At 38.0% G+C, this 24,466-nt stretch overlaps 1 protein-coding gene across 1 annotated transcript in view; it reads left to right on the forward strand.

Annotated features, from left to right (window-relative positions):
- The window catches only part of mRpL50 (mitochondrial ribosomal protein L50), a 57,253-nt gene extending 56,428 nt beyond the window's left edge, over positions 1-825 (forward strand). The window contains exon 4 of the mRNA XM_090373546.1: positions 505-825. Within this exon, the coding sequence (XP_090229672.1) occupies positions 505-825 (321 nt within the window). The remainder of the gene's footprint in view (positions 1-504) is intronic.
- The last annotated feature ends 23,641 nt before the right edge of the window (positions 826-24,466 follow it).

Raw genomic sequence — 24,466 nt, forward strand, 5'->3', positions numbered from 1 at the left:
CAAAGTATATTTAGAATAGCAGACTTGAATATGACAGGTGATGACAGCATTGAGAGTATGATAGGGTTCCATATTCTCAAGGCTGCATTTACCGAGGTGCAGTAGCAGTTTTTCCAGGATCCAAGGTCATGGGGGACCCCGGAACAGTGTACTTATTGCTGGTCGGGCCTTTGTGACCATATTTTAAGGGCCTCCTAAAATATGTGCACCAGAATTCCAGACTTCCCAAGCCTGGCATTGCATACTCTTTGCCTCAGCTGTCAGCCTTTCTTTTAGAGTGCTTCTGAATTAATGAGAGAGAGAGAGAGAGAGAGAGAGCAGAATTCTGTTTATTGCTATATATTTAACCTTGTGCATTTGAAATTATGCAAATAAAGAAATAACTATAGAATGCCTGGATAAAAATTCCTTGTCTCTGTAAAAGCTGAATTTTTTAAAATCTGTTGGTTTAGTATTACTTAAAATTGAGAGTATTAACACAGACATACTTTTATATTTTTTTAGGTCTTAACAACTTGTGTCAAGCATTTCAGTCATCATGTACCAAGTTATCTGCTTCATGAAATTAATACAGTTGCTGATGTTGTTGATTATTTCAAGACTCTTGTTGAGGGGAACTCTCCATATGATCAACTAATCACTTCTAGAGAGACATTACCAGCAAATCTCCATGTTATTCCAGACTATGACCTTTTTAATCCAGAGAATGACACATTTTTTGGTGGTGTGAGTGCATTTCCTGGAACCAATAGATATTTTTCTAAATTAAAGGAGAAGAAAAAATACAAAGGTTATAAAAGCATAGAGTCATGGCCATATGTTTAAGAAAGTTGCTTCTTTTTGTCTTGCAGAAGATACAGAAGTTTTGTCTGCTATTTCAATGTAATATAAATTTTTAAAGAATCTTTGTTATCTGCTTATATGCACGTCATTTATGATTTGCATATAAGCAGAAATAGACTATAAAAAATGTGAAATTTTTAAATTCTAGAAAAATTTTAATAGTATTTTTTTTTTGTACTGTTAGAATTTAGCAGTGTAATTTTCAATTTGAATACAGAGAAAATGATTAAGAACCATATTTTCCATATATTTCTGTATAATAATTACACTGAACTACATTTTTGCCATTAACACTGTTTATGTAAATCAGTAGCTCTGTTTTAATGTGAGAATTGAAGGGCTTAACTGAACCATACAAATCTGCTAAATAGAATAAGTGAAAAATTTCACATATGTAATTTATAAAATTTTGAGAGCTGAACAATTGACATTTCAGAATGTAAACATGACATTTATTATGATTTCTTTTGAGATCTTTGACTGTGGTAAGTAAACTGGGAGGAGAGGGAAAAAAAATTATAGGTTACTGATATGTGCTGCTTACAGTCCTTTTGGAGGGTGTGTTTGATATTGTTTAAATCTCTAAATTCCATAAATGCAAAATATTTACATGCATTGAACCACTGGAAGTCCATAAGCTATTTTCAGTTCATTGAAGTGTACAGTTTATGGATTATCCATGCGTAATTTTTTCAGGTGTTTTTTCTTTAAATTTTCATTACTTGATAAAATTCAGAGCTTTGATAGCGAAAATGAAATCTTTAAAAAAAAGCATGGGGGGGGAAAAAAAATGGGATCCTCGGCGGTGAAAAGGTTGAACTATTGATATAGACATTTGACCTCTCCAAAAGTGGTCAAGCAATTTAAAACTTTGTTCTATAAATATGGACCATTGACAGGAATGTTGGCCTAGCCATGACAATTCAAGATGTTAGTCAAATTCCGTCAATGTCGATCCACTGGTGATATTCTGGCTTATGTTATTCATTTATGGACTAATTTAATGGGTCCTTGAGGTTGTCACAGGCATTCTCTCAGATATGCCAGACATGCTGTACTTGCTACCTGGGAGTCTAAAACGCTGATGGAACTGATATTTGGGTGACACTCAAGTCAAGTGGACCCAATTTCGGCGAAGTCCGGATGGTCTGTGACAGTCAAATCCTCTGCTTGCACCTTCACGATGGTGGGACTGTTAGTAATCCTGGGTATAACCTCCATGCACAAGTACATGGTGGGTGACCACCCAGGTGTGAACCAACGTAAGCAGGGGTCGAGGTGTGGTGCCCACACCACGTGGAGGAACGCCGCCCCTCTATGTTACCAGGCAGTACTAGGTGGTAGATGACTCATCAACTGGTGAAATACCGCCACTTTGCTTATTGGAGGCTTGAAGTGGTGGAACCCATGTTTAGTCTCTAGAGCTAAGTTCCGGTCAACCCTTCCCTATCTCTTCCATCATGCAGTATGGTTGATGAATGAGGTTATGATGAACGTCGTGGCGAGATCCAATATTCCTTACATTTCGAGGGTACAGCTCTAAAACGGTGTTTGCCGGCCGGCCGCTAGTTAGTACACCGGACCGAAATTATTGGTAACTTTCTAGGAGGCTTCCGGATCAGCTAGTGTATAATCTTGCTACCTCTACTCTGCCAGATAGTGACTGAGGGAGTCCGAATAGTGTGTATGCGGGTAGCATTGTCGAGGCCACGTTATGTCAAGGATCTGGGTATATTCTTACCACGTGTACGCCATATCCAAAAATTTCATTGCCTCATACAGCATGTCCCACCCACTTTTCTTACTATTGACTACACCATGAATTGTCAAACTAATAGAGCAAGCTTATCTGCGAAAAGATCTAAACCTCCCAAGCACTTCCTAATTCATTTCACAAATATACGTGGTCTCAATTCTAATCTCAACGATGTCCATTTCCACCTGCAGTCTGCCAAACCCCATGTACTTTTTCTGACAGAATCTCAGTTATCGGTTGATTTGACCACTGCTCATCTCAGTTGCCCAAATTATTCACTGTATGATTCCTTTCGCCTCAAAGGTGGTGCTTGTGCATATCTCGGTTCCAATATTCCCTGTCAGAGACTTGGCAATTTGGAATCTCCTCTCTTTGATCTTCTCTGGCTTAAAATCTCTCTACCTCATTGTGTCAAATTCATCTGTTGTCTCTACCGTTCTCCCAACTCCACCAATCACTTGGAGCTCTTTGACTTCCTCTCTTTGCAACTTGACTTTCTCCAGTCCAACTTTCCTAACAGTGAGGTAATTTTCCTTGGTGATTTTAATGTTCACAACTCCAGCTGGCTTCTGTTTTCTAGTCACACTGACCCAGCAGGGCGAGATGCTGAGGCTTTTGCAATTACTAATGACCTTGCACAGATTGTTCATTTACCTACAAGAATACCGGACAATCCTAATCATACAGCCAATACGCTTGATCTTTTTCTCACAAACAACCCTTCTAAGTACACGGTTGAAGTGAGAGGTCCTTTAGGCACTTCAGATCACAACCTGGTGATTGTTTCTTCTCCAATGAAACCTTTATCTCATGGCTATTCCCAACCTCGTGTTGTTTGGCATTACAAGAATGCAAAATGGGATGACCTGTGAGACTTTTCTTCTTTTACTTGGTCGGATTACTGTTTCAAAACTTCTGATGTCAACGTTTGCTCAGATCGTGTCAGTGAAATTATTCTTGCAGGAATGGAATCCTTTATCCCAAACTCCACTTTAAAATCTCGTCCCTTATCTAAACCTTGGTTTTTCCAATAAATGTGCTAAGGCTGTTCAAGAGAAGAATGTTGCATATCTTAATTAGCTTGTTTCTAATTCTGCAGTTTCATTTTCTGCCTATACCAAAGCTTGCAACAATTGTAAAGCAGTTATTAATCAGTCCAAACTAGAGTTTGAACAGGCTAAGAGTAGAAAACTTGCTTCTTGCCCTAATGGTAGCCGAACATTCTGATCTCTTGCCAAAGCTATTGGCTGCAACTTTTGGCCATCTCTGTTCCCACCTCTGTCCAAACCAGATGGTTCTGTTGTCACTTCAGAAAAGGATAAAGCTGACCTGCTAGCATCCCATTTTTCTTCCAGCTCATGCATTAATGATTTTAGTAAAACACCTCCCACCATTCCCAACACGCTCCATTCAATGCCTCCGTTGGTCTTCTGTCAAAAGGATATCAGAAGGATTTTGATGAATCTTGATGCTAAGAAAGCTCCAGGTCCCGATGGTATTTCTCCACTTGTTCTCAAAACCTGTGCTCCCGAACTTATTCCTATTCTTTTCCGCCTTTTTTCACTTTCTTATTCCAAAGGTGTTTTTCCTTCTGCTTGGAAATTTGCTCATATCCAGCCAGTTCCTAAAAAGGGTGACAAATCCCTCCCATCCAATTATCGTCCCATTGCAATTACTTCTACTCTTTCTAAAGTAATGGAGAAATCAATTAACCGCCAACTCTTAAACTACCTAGAAACCTTCCGTCTGATCAATGATCGCCAGTATGGATTCCGTCAGTGTCGATCCACTGGTGATATTCTGGCTTATGTTACCCATTTATGGACTAATTCAATGGAAAGGTTCGGTGAAACACAAGTAGTTGCTCTTGACATCTCAAAGGCTTTTGATCATGTTTGGCATAAAGGTCTTCTAAAGAAGCTTCCATCCTATGGTTTGCCAACTGTTTTTAGTAATTGGTTATCCAGTTTTCTCTCTGATCGCTCACTGAGGGTGATGGTAGATGGCTCTCTGTCTTCTAACTTCTCCACTAATGCCGGTGTCCCCCTAGGTTCAGTTCTTTCCTCCACTCTTTTCCTGTTGTATATTAATGACCTTCCATTGACTGGAAGTCCTATCCATAGTTTTGCCGATGATAGCACATTGCATTCCACTTTCCATTTTGAGAAACCTTGTCCTGCTCAATCAGCTTCAACTTCTCGAAAATCTTCTACCAATTCCTTAAATGCCGATCTTCAGGTAATTCTCCAGTGGGGTAAAGACAACTTAGTTGATTTCAACCCTTCTAAAACTCAGTCTTGTCTTATATCTCGTAAAAAGGATTCTTCTGTTCCTATGCTTATCTTTAGTGACACTCCGATTTCTAGGCAAAATGATATATCTCTTTTGGAGATTACCCTGACTTCTAATCTCTCTTGGCACAAGCACATTACAAATACTGCTTCCTCTGCATCTAAAAAATTTGGTTTTCTCTTTCGCTCTCGGTTACTTTTTTTCCAAATAGCTGCTCACTCTGTATAAATCGCAAATCCGCCCTGCCATAGAATATTGTTCCCACATTTTGGGAACATTATTCTTTGGGAATATTGTTTCTGGGGTGGTGCTCCCAAAACCTCTCTCAGGCTTCTTGATTCCATTCAGAAGAGGGCAGTTAGGTTAATTAATGATTCATCTCTAACAGAGTCTCTCCACTCGTTTTCTCATAGACGTACTGTTTCTGCTGCAAGCCTCTTCTACAGATACTTCTATGGGCACTGTTCTTCTGAATTGGCTTCTATAATTCCCGCTCTCTCTTTCAAAACAGTCCGAACACGTGCAGCCACCAGCCAACATCCATTTACTGTCCAACTTCAAACTCACAGAACCAACTTTTCATCTTCCTTGTTTATTCATTCAACTGCTGTTTTCTGGAACAACCTTCCTTCATATGTATTTCCTGAAAATTACAATCTACAGAAATTCAAGTCCAATGTCAACAAATATCTTCTTTCGTCTTCTCAACCTTCAACCCAAGCACGGTACTAAGTACTATAGGTTCTAATACCTCTCGTGTTTGGGGTTTACATAAAAAAAAAAAAAAAAAAATTCAGGAAATCCAAGGAGCCTCTGTGCATGCAACATCTGAAATTAGTACTTTAGTTTACTAATACTAAAATTGAGCTATAATATTAACCCTTTTCAGTCTATCATTATTTTTACTGTCTTCCCCATGCAGTCCTAACAACGAAAAAAAATTACTAGTTGAATGTGATGTTCAAAAATGATTTATTTTTGGGTTTACATGGGCTAATATATAAAACAGTGTGACAAAACAGTTTAAAAGCTCTAATGCTATAGTTCTTCCTAGAGGAAAATATTCATGAAACTTTTCCATTCTGAATGTGGACTATATTTTTTATTTTAGAGCCCCTGCTGTGGATTCCTTGTTTGTCCTTTTGTGGGTGGGCAGGGATGCAATATCCAAAATATCTGCAGAAATCTTTTCCTGCTAAATACAGTCTTGAAAAATTTAATTCCATATGTCCATTCTTCAGACCAATATTTTTTTATATCAGCTTTTTTCATTTTATTCCCATGTTGATAACTCCAAAACTCCTTTAGTTCATTTAGTGACATTGAAACCCAGTCACACTATGTAGAAAATTCCAAAACCATCTTATTGTAAGAGATTTCCTATTTTTACCCCTCAGTTTCTTCAGAAAGGTCTAACAATTTCTCAGTTTTGCCATCAGAAAGACCTTTAATCTTGACGGCTTGTCCAAATACTTCAGGCTAATATAGAGTATAAGTTACTCTGTGACTAAAAAAACAACACTACCTGCAATTAAAAATTGAATATAAACATTCAATGCCAACAGTTGTGCCAGTTTCAAAAATTTGACTTTGGAGGAAGGGGGGAAAAACACCTCTTGCCATCAACTATTGAATGTAAACATCAAATTAGTTTTTTAGATTGGTCATATGAAGTATATATAGCTGATAATACAGTAAATGAGCCAGCACACAAACCAATTATGAAAAATGTTTTCAGATTTTGAAAAACAAAGTTCATAATTGGAAATCCTAAAGTTCATAATCGGTTCCACTGGTTGACATATTAGGACTTCAAGAAAAAAAAAAAAAAACACTACCTGCTGTTAACAATTGAATATAGATATAGTTTTTCAGATTTTTATTCGCAGTATAAATAGATGCCAGTACAATATAAACATTTAATATTTGGAAAACACCATTTCTGGTGCCATGACATCTAACTGAAAGAGGACTGAAAAAAAAAAAAAAACAAAACAGAACCTGGCTTTAACAATTGATTATAAGCATCAATAAACATGGATTTAGCTTTTCAGATTCTTTATATGATATGTAAATCAATAATAGTACAATAATTGTATCAGCATAGCAGGAAAACAAAATCTGTATTCAGAAAATGCTAATTGGTGTGCTTAATGCGACATTGGACTGGAAACAGAATTTCTCACTATCATAGTGGTTGCGAAATCAGACCGCAACTGGTTAAGATTTGTTACCGATTTAATTCACATTTTATTTCTGTGAGCTCATGTAATAGTAATAGAGGCATGTGATTCAAGAAAGCAAGCGTATGAGCTTATGTAGCGTCAGCCAAAAAAAAAAAATTCACGCAACCATTCCCTCTAAAAGTTTGTCCAGTTCCTCCTTGAATTTATTTAAGCTATCAACTTCCACAATGACAGATGGAAGTTGTTCCAACAATTCCTCAATTTCAGTTTATGCACCCTTAGATTGATAATCTGAGCAAGTAGGAGAATCCCATCAGAATTCAGCATGCTCAACCTATTCAAGGCTCTATACATCTCAATCAGATCACCTCGCAGGTGCCTAGTCTCCAGCCGCTGCAATTTGCAGAACTTAAGCCTTTCTTGGTAAGAGGACCATCCTTCGTTCCCCTCACCAAGCTTGTCGCCATTCTCAGTACGTGCTCAAGCAACTCTACATCCTTCCTAAAATGAGGCCTCCAGACCTGTACGCAGTACTCAAGGCAGGGCCTGACCATTGCCTTATACAAAGGGATAATCACCTTTTCCCTACTAGCAAAATTCCTGTATATCATTGGCAATGCCCCATGACCTACTCTGGCAGCCTGTCTCCATTGCTCAGAAAACTTCATATATGACTGCACAATTACTCCCAGATCTTTTTCATTTTCTACCATCCTAAATGTAGTACCGGACAGTTTGTATGTTTCTCTGGGGTTACTTCTACCCATATGCAGTACTTTGCATTTGTCAACATTAAACTTCAGTTCCCACTTCTCAGCCCATCTACCCAACTTTTCTACGATCCTGTTGCAGTAGCACACTGCCATTACTGTCATTAACAACCTTGCCAACCTTTGTATCATCTGCAAAGTTTGACATTAAGCCTGATATACCTTCATCAATATCATTGATAAATACACAAAACAACTGTGGGCCCAACACCAAACCCTGGGGACTCCACTAATAACATTAGTCCATGAAGAGCAGTGCCCATTGATTACCACTCTCTGTCTTCTCCCGCTCAACCACCCTTTTATCCATTGTAACAACTTACCCTTAATACCATTCTACTCCAATTTGTACAGTAGTCTTCCATGCTCAATAGTGTCAAAAGCTTTTCTGAAATCCAAGTATATCATATCAAAATTATTTTTTGAACCCAGTTTCTTTGTAACCACATCATAGTATCCATTCAAATTTGTCAGACATCTTTACAATTTTTACAAATTCTTTAACCAGTGACTCCATTATTTTACCCGGAACAGAAGTTAAACTGTCTGGTCTGTAATTACTTGTGTCACCCTTCGATCTCCCTTTGTGAATTGGGGATACATTTGCATATCTCCAGTCCGTGGGGATTTCCACTGAATCCAAGGATGCTCTCATAATTATGGCTAAGGGGTTGCTTAGTTCCATTGCTGCCTCCTTTAATATAACTGGATAGATCCCATCCATCCCAGGAGCCTTTCTTATGTTTAACTTCAATTTCTCCTCCACTTTGCTCTCAGCTATTACAAAATCATTAAGTATCCTATTACAGTTTGATAAACTTCTGGCATTTTCCTCCCTTAATAACTCCTCAAAATACTCATTCAGTTGGATAGCTATCTGAGCAGGATCATCAACAGTCGAACCATCAATATCAAGTGGACCAATCTGATTCATCCCCTTCCTTGTAGAGTTTATATAAGTAAAGAAGTCTTTGCTGCTTTTCTTAGCATCCTTTGCCAAAGATTTCTCGTAATCGGCTACCTGATCTCCTTTGTTGACTTGATTACAGACTAGCTTATATCTGTCATAGGCTTCTGTGTCCTCTGATAATTTTTATGCATCCCATACATTTTTCTTCTCAGCCATGAGTCTCATTAGTTCATTTGACAACCATTTAGGCCTAAACCTTGAACAATATTTCTTAATCGGTATGAAAAGCCTAGTAGCTTTCATGATTAATTCTTTGAATGCTTCCCAATTAGAATTTGCTGTTGGTAACATCATCAGTTGGTCCCACTGTACAGAATTTAAAAACTGTCTGAGACCACTGTAGTCACCTGTATGGAATCAAAAACCTTTACCCCAGATGGTAATTATATAATTAAGTAAATCCCACATCAGTACACTGTGATCACTGCCACCTTGTGGTTCCTTTATCTGCAAATTCTTAATACACGAATAATCACTGATGATAACCAGATCAAGAGTATTACCCTCTCTGGTTGCCTCTTGAAATGCTGCTGCAGAAAACAATCATCCAATAAATCCACAAAAGTCTTGGTAGTGTGCGAATTCCAGTCAATATCTGGGAAGTTAAATTCCCCCATTTTTTTTTTTTTTTTTTTGATTTGGTAGTTGTTGGCGCATCGGCTTCTGTGGCCATATTGCACCTCCCAAAGTTTTTGCAGTACTTTGATCCAAGCCCGAGGCGGGAATCGAACCCGCGACCTTTGGGTTGCCGGGCAGGTACTTTACCCACTCGGCTAGCCCGGTCGGCTAAATTCCCCCATTAAAAGACATTCTGATTTACTAACCCACTATTTCTCTGTACAATTGTTTGTTGTACTGATTAGTCATTAGGCCTATAATGCACTCCTACTCTTATTTTTGCTTTCCCAGTGCTTATGTAACACCAAACTGACTTAACATTGCACTGTCCATCTCTGTCAACTGGATCTACTTCCTTAGATTTTGTTTTTCTTAATTAACAGCAGAACCTCTCCTCCCTTCCTATCCTGTCTGTACATATTGTACTCCCCAAATTCCAATTCTGCATTCCTAATATCTGTGTGACACCATGCCTTTGATGTCTTGACCAGCACTTCGAATTCATCAAATTCATTTACTATACTTCTAGCATTGGTGAACATGCAATTATACGTGCACCTATTCTTATTCTTAGTTACCCTACCATCAGTCCCTGAAACCCCCAACCCCAGGCCGCTGCTCATTCTAATAGAAATAGTGCAAGAATCACCTTCACCTCTGCCTGTGGCTACTTTTAACCTTTTAGTCTGTGAATCCCCCCCCAAGCTAGCAGTTTGTGACCCATCTAACGCTGCCTCGATAGCATCAGCAAACACTCTTGCACCCTTTCTATTTAAGGGTATCCCATCCCTGTAGAAGCACACTCTTCTGTTAACAAACACAGACCAGGCTGAAAAAAAATTCAACCCCATAATCTTAGCACAAACCCTCCAGGGCCGAATCAGTTTAGAAGGCTCTCATCATATACTCCCTCCTATAGTGTCTGGGCAGAATTGCAGACACTTTCAAATTTAACCCTAACTTACGACTTTTTCCAAAATTGACCTGTACTTGTTAAATAAATCTGCAGATCTCCTACTCTTAATGTCATTGGTGCCAATGTGTACAACAATATCACCCTTTGTGCCCTTAAAAGATTATATCTGCTCTACAACATCATCAATTTTTGCCCCTGGCAGACATAACCTGGTCTTATTCCATCTATCCTTTTTACACAGTATATTACCTGTCTCCCTGGCAATAGAGTTACTGACAATAACTAACTCCTGTGGGACCAGTGCATTCTGTCTTGGAGATTGCTGCTGTGTTGCCTGGTGCACAAGAGTGAGCTCTGGCGTTGAGTTGGGCAGCTGAGAGCTTGACATGCCCCACATATTAATTTCGTTGAGGTCATCTACGCTACACCTCAAGCTCTCGTAGATGCCCATCAGAACACTGAGCTAACGCCCAATTTCTAGACACTCTGGCCTAGCACACATAAAGACATTCTCCTTGGCTAGATCATGTTCTGTTCCAGAGTGTTCGGCAAACATTTCACAAATTGTACATTTTTTTTTAGGCTGTGATGCGTTGGAGAATTGCCCCCCCCCTCAGTTCCCCCAAGTCACAGCACTCCTGCCACTTTGTTTCTGTTGCTTTACTGCTCTAGTCTGGGGCATGATATTTAAAATGAATAAGATCAATAAATTTAATTAATAATTAATTATCAATACTACACTATCTAATAGAATCCTAAATGTAGTGATGTGTATTACACAGTATAATTTTATGTTAGAGCTACCTATTTACCACAATTAAAAATTGAATTCCTTACCACTCTCTACACAAAAACAATGGCTGCAAGATTCAAACGAAACAATGGTTTTACTTATATTAAATAGTAACCTACAAAAACTCTATCTAAAATAAAAATAACCAGCATAATTAGAACTATAAGGCTACTTATAAAGTACAAGATAAATTAACAATTAGGTAAATAAAATGGCAAATGCTTATTTTTTTGAAGTCTGTAATTCACAGCTGTAATTTTTAAAGAGAGTCTGCGCCCTCATTAGCATTAGTAAAGGCATATGATGCAAGAAAGCAAGCTTATGCAGCATCAGCCATAAAAAACCAAAAAAAAAAACCTCTCTCATTTGACCCCTCCATTCATTCCAAATGCCTCTCCAGCTGAGCCTTAAAAAAAAAATTTATTTAGGCTATCAACTTCCACAACAAAAGATGGAAGTCTGTTCCACCAATCAACTACCCTCTGGCTAAAGGTAAATTTCTCTACAAATATTCCACAATTGCCTTTCCTCAATTAGAAATTGTGCTCCCTCAGATACTTAATGTGAGCAAGAGGAAGGATCCCATCAGCATTCAGCTTGCTCAACCTATTCTAGGCCTTATACACCTCAATCAGATCACCTCATAGGAGCCTACTCTCCAGACACTACAATTTGCAGAACTTAAGCCTTTCTTGGTAAGAGTACTTTGTTCCCCTCACCAATCTTGCCCTTCATTGTACTCGTTATAGCAACTCTACATCCTTCCTAAAATGAGGCCTCCAGACCTGTACACAGTATTTTGGTGTGGCCTGACCATTGCCTTGTATAATGGGATAATCACTTCCCTGTCCCTGCTAGCAAAATTCCTATATATCATTCACAAGACTCCATGATGTACTACACTGACAGTGGTAGAGAATGAAAGGGACCTGGGGGTGGTTATGCAGGCAGATATGAAGTTCTCTGAGCAGTGCAGACGGGCTGCAAGAGTAGCTCATGGTGTATTGTCAATGATATATAGGAATTTTTCTAGCAGGGATAAGGAGGTGATTATTCCCTTGTATAAGGCAATGGTCAGGCCACACCTAGAGTACTGTATACAGGTCTGGAGGCTTCATTTCAAGAAGGATGCAGAGCTGCTGGAACGAGTACAGAGAAGGGCAACAAGATTAGTGAATGGAACAAAGGGGTTTTCTTACGAAGAAAGGCTTAAGTTTTGCAAATTACAGTGTCTGGAGACTAGGCACCAGCAAGGTGATCTGATAGAAGTGTATAAAGCCTTGAATGGTTTGAGCATGCTCAATGCTGATGGGATTCTCACTCAGAATAATCACCTGAGAGGGCATAAATTCAAATTGAGGAAAGACAGATGTAGGATAGACGTGCGGAAATTTGCCTTTAGCCAGCGGGTGGTTGGTTGGTTGGTGGAACAGACTTCCATCCCTTGTCGTGGAAGTTGATAGCCTAAATAAGTTTAAGGCTCAGCTGGACAGGTATTTTAAACGAACAGAGGGGTGAAGTGTAAGTGGTTTTTTTTTTTTTTTTTTTTTGGCTGATGCTGCATAAGCTTGCTTTCTTGCATCAAATGCCTCTACTAATGCTAATGATCTGCCCTGCCGCCTGTCTGCACTGCTCAGCGAACTTCATATTTGACTGCCCAATTACCCCCAGGCCTTTTCCTCTTCCCTGAGTGTAGTACCACACAGTTGGTACGTTTTTCTTCGGTTATTGCTACCCATATGCATTACTTTGCATTTGTCAATGTTAAACTTCAGTTGCCACTTATCTAGATCCAGTGGGAGTAGCATACTGTCGTTAACAACCCTGAGAACCTTTGTATCATCTGTACACTTGGACATTAAACCTGATATATCTTCATCAATAGTACTAGGCTGAACACCGAACTCTGGGGAACTCCACTAATAACATTTTTCCACAAAGAGTAGTGTCCATTGATTACCACTTTCTGTTGTCTCACACTCAACCATCTCTCTATCCATTGTAGCAACTTAACCTTAATGCTATACCTCTCCAATTTGTACAGCAGTCCATGTGCAACATTATCAAAAACTTTCCTGAAATCCAAGTACAGGTCAGCCATCACTAATCCAGCAACTGGTAATCCGATTCCACCGCTAATTCGGACATAATTTATGCGAACATAATTTCAAATTTCAGTACTTGTGTCACCTTTTAAACCCCGTTTGTAAATTGGTGATACATTTGCACACCTCCAGTCCATGGGGACCTCCCCAGAGTCCAAGGAAGCTCTCATAGTTATGGCAAAGTGTTTGCTTATTTCCTTTGCTGCCTCATTTAATATAACTGGACAGATCACATCCACCCCAGTGCTTTTTTTTATGTTTAACTTGAACAATTTCTCATCCACTTTACTCTCAGTTATTACAAAATCACTTAAAATTGGATAAACGTCTGGCACTCGGCTCATTGAATATCTCCTCATGTGTGAATGTAAATGCAAAATACTCATCAATTTATTAGCGACCTGTGCATGATCATCAAAAGTAAACCCATTAAGTGGTCCAATCGATTCATCCCTTTCCTTCTAGAGTTTATATAATTAAAGAACTCTTTGCTGTTTTTCTTTACATCTTTTGCCAAAAATTTCTCCTTTGTGACTTGATTACAGACTAGTTTATATCTGCCGTAGGCTTCTGTGTCACCTGATAACTTGTGCATCCCATACATTTTTCTTCTCTGCCACAAGCCTCATTAATTCATCTAACATCCATTTAGGCCTAAACCTTGAACAGTAATTCTTAGTTGGAATTAAAAGCCTAGTAGCCTCCAAAGTGCCTGCGAAGGCTTCCTATTTAGAATTCAACGTTGGTAACATCATCAGTTGATCCCACTGTACACAATTTGAAACTGTCTGAGACCCTGTAGTCACTTTTAAGAAAGCAAAAGCCCTTCCCTTTAGCTTTCATGGTAGTTACATCTTTAGGTAATTCCCACATCAATACATTGTGATCACTATCACCCAGTGGTTCCTTTATATGCAAATTCTTAATGCATGAATAATCACTGCTGATAATCTGATGAAGAGTATTACTCCCTCTGGTTGCCTCTTGAACATGTTGCTGTAGAAAACAGTCATCCAATAAATCCACAAAAGTCTTGGTAGTGGGCGAGTGACCACTCCACAAGTTCCAGTCAATATCTGGAAAGTTAAAATCCTCCATTATAAGACATTCTGATTTACTGGCCCACTATTTCTCTGCACAGTTGCTTATTATACTCATCAGATTCATTAGGCCTATAACACACATCTCTCACTTTCCCTTTCTCAGTGCTTATGTCACACCAAACTGACAAAACATTGCATTGTCCACCATTGTCAATTGGATACACTTCCTTAGATTTTGTGTTTGTTAATTGTACTCCCCAAATTCCAATTCTGCACTGCTTATATCTGTGTGATACATCTCTGATATCCCAGCAATATCCCTCTTTGATGTCTTGACCAGCACCTCAAACTCATCAAATTTATTAACTATACTCTTAGCAATTGCATACCTGCAAGTATACATGCACCTGTTTCTACTCTGTGTTACCCTAACACAGCACATGTATTTACTTGTTCCACTATGATTCCCAGCAGTCCTGGAAATCTCCAGCACCTTTCTTTCCAGGCTTCTGCTCATTCTAATAGAACCAGTGCAAGAATCACATTTGCCTCTGCCTGCGGCCACTGTTAACATTTTAGTCTGTTTACCCTTCCCAAGCTAGCTGTTTTCCGACCTACCTAACACTATCTTGATAGCATCAGCAAATATTCTTGCACCCTTTCTATTTAAGTGTACCCCCATCCCTTTAGAAGCAGACGTTCCTGTCAACAAGCACAGACCATACTGAAAAAAATACTACCCCACGAACGTTGCACAATCTCTCTCCAGGGGCGAATTGATTGACAAGGCTCTCATCATATACTCCCTCCTGTTGAGTCTGGGCAGAATTGCAGACACTTTCACATTCAACCCTAACTTGCGACTTTTTTTCAACATTGACCTGTACTTGTTGAGTAAATCTGCAGATCTCTTACTTTTAATGTCATTAGTTCCATTGTGTACAACAGTATCACCTTTTGTGCCCTTAAAAGATATCTGCTCTACAATGTGAACTTTTGCCCTTGGCAAACATACTCCGATTCTGTTCCACCTATCCTTCTTGCATAGTATATTCCTCGTCTGCCTGACAATAGAGTCATCAACAGTAGCTTGTTCCTGTGGGACCAGTGCATTCTGCCTTGGAGATTGTCTCTGTGTTCCTTGATTCAAAGGAGTGAGCTCTGCCGTTGGGTGGGCAGCTGAGAGCTTGATGGGCCCCTCATATTAATTTCTTCAAGGGCATTTACCCTACACCTCAAGCTCTCATAGATGCCCATCAGAACGCTGAGCTGGTGCCTAATTTATTGACACTCTAAGACACCTAGCACACACAAAGGCATCCTCCTTGGCTAGATTAGAAAGGTCGGCAAACATTTCACATTTTTCTCCCCTGAGTCACAGCACTCTCGCTAGTCTGTGATCTTTGTTTCACAGTTGTAGTGTGGGTTATGATTTCCATTTAAATACAATTTAATTAACAATGAAATTTAATAAGATTAATAATATTTTTGATTAATTGATAATACTATAATAAGCTAACAGATTTCTAATACAGTGCTTCGTAATACGCTATCTAGTTTTACTTTATACCGTACGCTATGAGTTCGAGATATACATACACATTATGCAATTTCTTATCAACCAAAATATGGTGGCTAGTTCAACAATACTGGCACCAACACCGGGAGTCGTAACTTCGAAAAATCTCTAGTTAAATTCAAAATAAGAAGCTAACGAACATTACTAAACCTGTTTAATATCTCTGTAAAACACAATGTACTATGTTAACTAACGAAGAATACGGTAAAAATGAAAAATACTTATCCCCTTACAGCAGCAAAAATCCACTTTATTTTATATGCCAGAAAGTCCTGATCATCTCAGCTCTAACTTATGTGTTGATCAAATTTAAGTGTTTAAAAAAAAACAAAAAAAAAAAAAAAAAACAAAGTTCTCAATTGAAATTTAACTCTTCTTTTAGATATCCACTAATTATTTGCATGAAATAAAGTACTGTATACTCTTTCCTATCAAAAGTAAGTAATTAGCAGTTCTGAGTGAATTAATTTAATTTGACAAATTAAATGGAAAGTCTTAATATGGTGCACAGGTGTTAAATTTCGATTTTCAAAATGCTGAAGACTGGGTAACTAATCTTCAGCTTTTTGACAACTGTATTCATTAACAAAATAAGGAGGAAAATGAGAATTTTTCAGATAAAAGCAGGAGGGTTTTTTTTTAAGTCAATGCTGCAATAGGAATTAAATTTCACTGGCAATATACACATTTTATATTAAAATGTGTATATTGCCACTACTTAACAATAGGATTGATTGTTAAGAATTACAGTACGTTTTCAGTGTTTGAAAACTGACAGAAAAAAAACCTAAGATTTTTTTTCTGTCAATTTCCGTTTGGATTGTATATTAGATATCAACTAATGACTTATTCAAGAGAAATTGTTGAAGATAAATACAAGAAAGGCACCTGGGGTGGATGGGATCTATCCAGTTATATTAAAGGAGGCAGCAAAGGAAGTAAGCAAACCCTTAGCCATAATTATGAGAGCTTCCTTGGACTCAGGGGAAGTACCCATGGACTGGAGATGTGCAAATGTGACCCCAATTCACAAAGGAGGATCAAAGGGCAACACAAGTAATTATAGACCTGTTAGTTTAACTTCTGTTCCAGGAAAATTAATGGAGGCACTGGTTAAAGAAGCACTGCAGGATCATTTAGACAAGACTTCAGTTATAGCTCAGACACAGCATGGTTTTGTTAAGGGGAAGTCTTGCCTGACCAACTTGATTGGATACTATGATGCAGTCACAAAAGAACTGGATGCAGGGAATAACTTTGATATTATATACTTGGATCTTAGAAAGGCTTTTGATACTGTTGCACATGGAAGACTGCTGCACAAATTGGAGCAGTGTGGCATTGGAGGCAAATTGCTGCTATGGATAAAGGGGTGGTTGAGGGGGAGAAGACAGAGTGGTAATCAATGGACACTGCTCATCGTGGACTAATGTTAGTAGTGGAGTCCCTCAGGGTTCAGTATTGGGTCCATTATTGTTTTCTGTATTTATAAATGATATTGATGATGGTATATCAAGCTTAATGTCCAAGTTTGCAGACGATACGAAGGTTGGCAGGGTTGTCAAGGACACTACTAACACTATGCTACTGCAACAGGATCTGGAAAGGTTGAGCAGATGGGCTGAGAGGTGGCAAATGAAGTTTAACATTGACAAATGTAAAGTACTACATATGGGAAACAGCAACCCCAGAGCAACGTATCAACTCTGTGGTACTACACTGACAGTGGTAGAGAATGAAAGGGACCTGGGGGTGGTTGTGCAGGCAGATATGAAGTTTTCTGAGCAGTGCAGACGGGCTGCAAGAGTAGCTCATGGTGTATTGTCGATGATATATAGGAATTTTTCTAGCAGGGATAAGGAGGTGATTATTCCCTTGTATAAGGCAATGGTCAGGCCACATCTAGAGTACTGTATACATGTCTGGAGGCCTCATTTCAAGAAGGATGTAGAGATGCTGGAACGAGTACAGAGAAGGGCAACAAGATTGGTGAATGGAACAAAGGGGTGCTCCTACGAAGAATGGCATAAGTTTTGCAAATTACAGTGTCTGGAGACTAGGCACCAGCGAGGTGATCTGATAGAGGTGTATAAACCTTGAATGGTTTGAGCATGCTCAATGGTGATGGGATTCTTCCTCTTGCTCAGAATAATCACCTGAGAGTTCATAAATTCAAATTGAGGAAAGACAGATGTAGGATAGACGTGAGGAAATTTGCCTTTAGCCAGCGGGTGGTTGTTTGGTGGAACAGACTTCCATCCCTTGTTGTGGAAGTTGATAGCCTAAATAAATTTAAGGCTCAGCTGGACAGGTATTTCAAATGAACAGAGGGGTGAAGTGGAAGTGGTAATTTTTTATTTATTTATTTATTTTTTTTTTTGGCTGATGCTGTATAAGCTTGCTTTCTTGCATCAAATGCCTCTACTAATGCTAATGCTAAAAATACTGTTGCAGACTTTGCCCTTTTCAGAAATTTTGCATCAAAGTTTTGTTCATAACAATGGCACTGCTGTTTAAACTTGGCTGACAAGAACATTTCCAAAATTTCACCAGAAAGAGAAGGCCTGAACTCAGTGTTTTTTCTAACTTATCTGAATATTTTCTTACACCCAGCATTGATATGAGTAATTGTTAAAATGCTGAGCATCACTTAGGATAATTTGTTCTATTTCAAACTTCATCGAGCACTTGTCAGTTCACCAACCAAAGACAACTAGATATAAGACCTTCTTTCATTATTTGAAAAGAACTCGCATTGCAAAATATCTATTCTTTATCTTCAATGATAATGAGAAGTGTTGAAGATTTGTGTGTGTGCATGCACATTCCCCAACCAACAACTGCATATCAGTTCTTTCATTATTGCAAAAGAACTAGCACTGCAAAATATCTATGTTTTATCTTCAATGATAATGAGAAGTACTAAAAATTGTGTATGAGCACGTGTGCGTTTTGCAAAAGGATTCCATTTCAGTTTGGTTCAAAAATTCTGCCATTGGATGATGATTTAGTTCTCTAGAAATGATTATATTTAAGTTAAATAATATTTAATATAATGCTTCTGAAAACTTAGTTTGGCTCTCTATGAATTCTATTAGGAGCCAGTAGATTTAACAGGGAAACATACTTTGGTCTTAGGAATTCATTATATAAAGTCAGCTGGCCAACAAACTAAGTACAGTAAACCCCCGCTATTTGCGGGGGTTACGTTCCTGAGAAATGCCTCGAATACTGAGTTATGGCTCCCATAGTAATACAGGGGTTCTGTTCCAAAGTATGAAATATATAAGAAAAACTAGTCTAAAAGTTTGTCTATGTATGGATATGTACCTTGATAATATGACTATGTACATAGTGAAATGCAAGCATAAGGCATCGAAATGAAAATAAGAAACAATTTAATATTAAATGTAATATTTATTAGAAATTTCAAACAAATCTTTCAATCCAGCGCCTTTGCTATATCTAAAAAAACTTATCCCACCAGTGCGATCACCAGTTTTGCTAAAGTGTTGATAAAGGTGTTTTGCCTTTTCACGAATGATGAGTGAACTTAAGGGAACTTTATTTTGAGTTTGGTCTTCTATCCACAGATTTAAAGCTTTTTCCATTTTTTCAAATTTAACATCATGAGTTACAGAGCAAATTTTTTAAGCAATTAGCGCGTTTTCACGGACACAAAGGCAGATTTTTTCTTCCGATTTCTTGATTGATCGTACCGTTGACTCATTGATTTTATAATGTTTTGCCACCGACAAGACACTTTCACCATTAGAAATTTTGTCTAATAACTGAATTTTACTCGCTAATGTCATCAACTTCTTTGATCTTTTCACAATTCCCTTGTTATTCGTAGCCATATTTTTGTAGGGGTTAGAAAAGAATTTGTCCACAATAGTCACTTTCTACCGTTAATACACTCGAAAAAGTCTGTTTACACTAACACACTGCAAAACGGTAGATTTTTCACTTTTGTAAGCATATAAATTGATAAATTTATTCAATTTATAAGCATATAAATTAAAAGCAAACGACGAGACTTTCCATGACAAGCGCATAACACATACTGAACAAGGATTAGCGAGAAACATCCACGCTCGCGATTTTGTCACCCCTCTCCCCCCCCAGCCACTGAGCACTGTTTTGACTGGGAAAGATGATTTTAGCCACGCCCATGTTTTTTATGGCAGAAAATGTTCACGCCGATTTAAAATTCACATTTTTTTAGGTTTCATTTTATATTAAATCAGCAACCGCGAATAGCGGGGGTTTACTGTATACAATTTACCAAATTTATTCATAAAGTTATACAGCTTCTACTATGAGTGTATTAAATATTTGAACTTTAATGTAAGTGTTTTATACATATTTACTATATGAATAAAACAGTGTAATGTTTGCCACTTATGTTGTGGTGTACTACTGATCAGCTTATCATTCATCAGCCTGTTTTGATATTCATGATATATTATTTCTGTACTCATTCCTCACTGGTCTTTTATAACTATAAAAGGAAGGTGACTTTTACTAATTTATTGACAGGGGAGGACAATGTTTTAGCCTCTATTAGCAACACAAGCCAGAGCAGTTGCCATACTGTACATTTAATTTCTTTGAAAATAAATCTTTAATGATTTAAGTTTGTGAAAGAGAGAGAGGAGTGGGGGGGTATCATCTATGGGGCATATTGTATGCATTGCAATGGAATTGAAAAATCTGCAGAATAAAGATTGCATTTTTTTTCTGTGATTAACTGAATATTATGCCAAACTATTTTAGGATATTTGTTACAACTGTATTCATTAACAAAAATAAGAAGAAATTCACAGAATTTTTAAAATACAGTAAGACCCCCGTATCCGCGACCTTTCCAAGACCTACCGTGGATGGCTGAAACAGTGGATATAAGTGAGCATTAGCATTAGTAGAGGCATTTGATGCAAGAAAGCAAGCTTATGCAGCATCAGCCAAAAAAAATAATAATAATAAAAATAAAAAATAAATAAATAAAAAAAAAAAATAACCACTTCCACTTCACCCCTCTGTTCGTTCGAAATACCTGTCCAGCTGAGGCTTAAACTTATTTAGGCTCTCAACTTCCACGACAAGGGATGGAAGTCTGTTCCACCAACCAACCACCCTCTGGCTAAAGGCAAATCTCCGCACGTCTATCCTACATCTGTCTTTCCTCAATTTGAATTTATGCCCTCTCAGGTGATTATTCTGAGCAAGAGGGAGAATCCCATCAGCATTGAGCATGCTCAAACCATTCAAGGCTTTATACACCTCTGTCAGATCACCTCGCTGGAGCCTAGTCTCCAGACACTCTAATTTGCAAAACTTAAGCCTTTCTTCGTAAGAGCACCCCTTTGTTCCATTCACTTCTCTTGTTGCCCTTCTCTGTACTCGTTCCAGCAGCTCTGCATCCTTCTTGAAATGAGGCCTCCAGGCCTGTATACAGTACTCTAGGTGTGGTCTGACCATTGCCTTATACAAGGGAATAATCACCTCCTTATCCCTGCTAGAAAAATTCCTATATATCATTGACAATACACCATGAGCTACTCTTGCAGCTCGTCTGCACTGCTCAGAGAACTTCATATCTGCCTACACAACCACCCCCAGGTCCTTTTCATTCTCTACCACTGTCAGTGTAGTACCACAGAGCTGATACGTTGCTCTGGGGTCGCTGTTTTCCATATGTAGTACATTACTTGTGTCAACGTTAAACTTCATTTGCCACCTCTCAGCCCATCTGCTCAACCTTTCCAGATCCTGTTGCAGCAGCATAGTGTCAGTAGTGTCCTTGACAACCCTGCAAACCTTCATATCGTCTGCAAACTTGGACATTAAGCTTGATATACCATCATCAATATCATTTATAAATACAGAAAACAATAATGGACCCAATACTGAACTTTGAGGGACTCCACTAATAATATTAGTCCACGATGAGCAGTGTCCATTAATTACCACTCTCTGTCTGTGCTGACAGAGTGGTAATCAACATGTGCTGACCCCATATATAACGTGATTTTCTTGTACATATGAGGGTGGTTTAATAACTCGTACATAATAATGCTACTCAGTTGTCTGTCTTGTACATATAATAAAGCTTAATCGATAAATTAAACACACTACCAACATTAAATACGGTAATAATAAAGTACAGCAGACTCTTGATTTACTGGGACACTTCAAGACTCCAAATTAAAAAAAAAAAAAAAAAAATTCAAACAGAAATCATAAAATTCAAGTAAGAAATAGAATAGGTATAAACAGATATTTTGCAAGTCGTCAATAAGCGACAAGAACCGGCATCATAAGTCGTCATTGTGAGATCAGTGTACCTATTATCTTGCAACCCTCGCTGGCTTCACAACTACCACTCAAAACAAAAAAAAAAAGAGAGAGAGACCCCAAATGTTTAGTTTGATTTAGTGTATCGCGTTGATTATTGTGTTCCTTTGCACCGCAAAAGGACAGATTTTGTCTCGTTATTTATGTCAGAATTTTTTTTTTTTATGCTAACTATTATTTATTTTATTTTATTGTTTAGAAATCGCAAAAATGGGCAAACGCAGGAGTTGTGCTTTTAAATTAATCAAAAACTTGAAATGATTCAAAAGTTTGAAAACAGTGCATCCGTTAAGTCTCTAATGAATCTTATAATGTTGGTGACCAAACCACACGCGACATTGTAAAAAAATAAAGGCAAGCTATTCGATTTAAAATCAACATCGTAAAAAATAAAGGGAAGCATCGTATTGGACACGTGAGTAGCAAGTGTTAAGTTTTTTTTGTTTTTTTTTCCATGGTTAGCTGTGCGTAACTGAATTAGTGGATACAGGGGCACAACTGTATTCTAATTTTAAAGTAGTTTTAATAATTGGAAAAGTAGTTCTCAAAAATAAAGAAATAGAGAAAAACTATGTCATTGTAAATGGAAGGAGAAACTCCATGTTACAAACTATGTTATAATGGTGAGTCAAACTGGATCAAAGAGATGGATTTTCCATTGTGAACCCAGAGAGGTGGCAGCTACAGTAGTGCACTAGATGGGACAGTAAATTCAGTCATCACCTCTTGATTTATGATTTTTTTATTTAGGGTGAAATAACTAAATCATACCAGACTATATACAAAGTACACATAGCATATAACTGCTGTACTGAGTACTGAGATAAAGGTAAGTAAGTTGGACGATATTAGCATTAGTAGAGGCATATGATGCCAGAAAACAAGCTTATGCAGCATCAGCCAAAAAAAAAAAAACACTCCCATTTCACCCCTGCTCCAATTTGGATAGGAACAACAAAGGATGGAAGTCTGTTCCACCAACCAACTACCTGCTGGCTAAAGGCGGACTTCTGCACATCTGTCCTACATCTGTCTTTCCTCAATTTGAATTTATGCCCTCTCAGGTGTGATTATTCTGAGCAAGAGGAAGAATCCCATCAGCATGGAGCATGCTCAAACCATTCAATGCTTTATACATCTCAATCAGATCACCTTGCAAGTGCCTAGTTTCTAGACACTAATTTAAGCCTTTCTTCGTAAGGGCAACCCTTTGTTCCATTTACTAATCTTGTTGCCCTTCTCTGTACTTGTTCCCATTCCAAGTACAGAAGGCCTCCAGACCCATATTGCCTTTTACAAGGGGATAATCACCTCCTTATCCCTGCTAGAAAAAATCATGTACATCATTGACAAGATACTATAAGCTACTCTTGCAGACCATCTGCACTGCTCAGAAAACTTCAAATCTGCCTGCACAATTACCCCCAGGTCCTTTTCGTTCTCTACCACTCAGTGTAGTACCACAGAGTTGATACTTCACTCTGGGATTACTGCTTCCCATATGTAGTACAGCAGGCCCCATTATAACGTGGTTCGCTTTATGCTGATTCGCTATAACGCTGTTCTTATATTATACCCGTATCTGACTATAACGCTGTTATAGATCACTATAACGCTCTTTTACAGATTGCATTTTTGGCATATTTAACGAAATTGTTTCATTTGATGGAGTCGATAGCTTGAAAATGAATATAAAAATACGGTTAAAATGTTTTCCACGCCGACCTGAGTAATATTCCCACGTTCAGTGAAATTCTCTCGCGCGCTAATTTAATTGCAGTACAGTGACTTGTTACGTAGTAACAAGTCACTGTACTGCAATTCGGAGATCAACATTTTAATAAATGATCACGTATATTGCTTGTAATATTTGCGTTTTATGCATTTATCCGAAGTCTAGTGATCACTCAGTACCGTATTAGACATCGTGCGAAAAGAATAGTTTACTTGAATATTGTATCATAATTAATGCAACCAATGCAGTTACATTTTCGAAGATTTAATAATGGCCGATAAGAATGAAAAAGCAACAACATGAAGACTATAAATGTAAGGAAAAAGACTGAATTTGAAAATCAAATTAGACGTTTTGAAGCGAATCGACTCCGATCAAAGACAAGTGGATGTGTGCCAAAATTTAGGACTTGCAAGTTTAACTGTAAGAACAATTATAAAAAAAAAATAAAGAATTAATTTTAGCAGCGGGAAAGATAGCTGTTCCACTGCAAGCAACTA

Source organism: Mastigoproctus giganteus, chromosome 5 (genome assembly GCF_048544385.1).
Source record: "Mastigoproctus giganteus isolate SK-2022 chromosome 5, ASM4854438v1, whole genome shotgun sequence".
NCBI lineage: Eukaryota > Metazoa > Arthropoda > Arachnida > Uropygi > Thelyphonidae > Mastigoproctus > Mastigoproctus giganteus.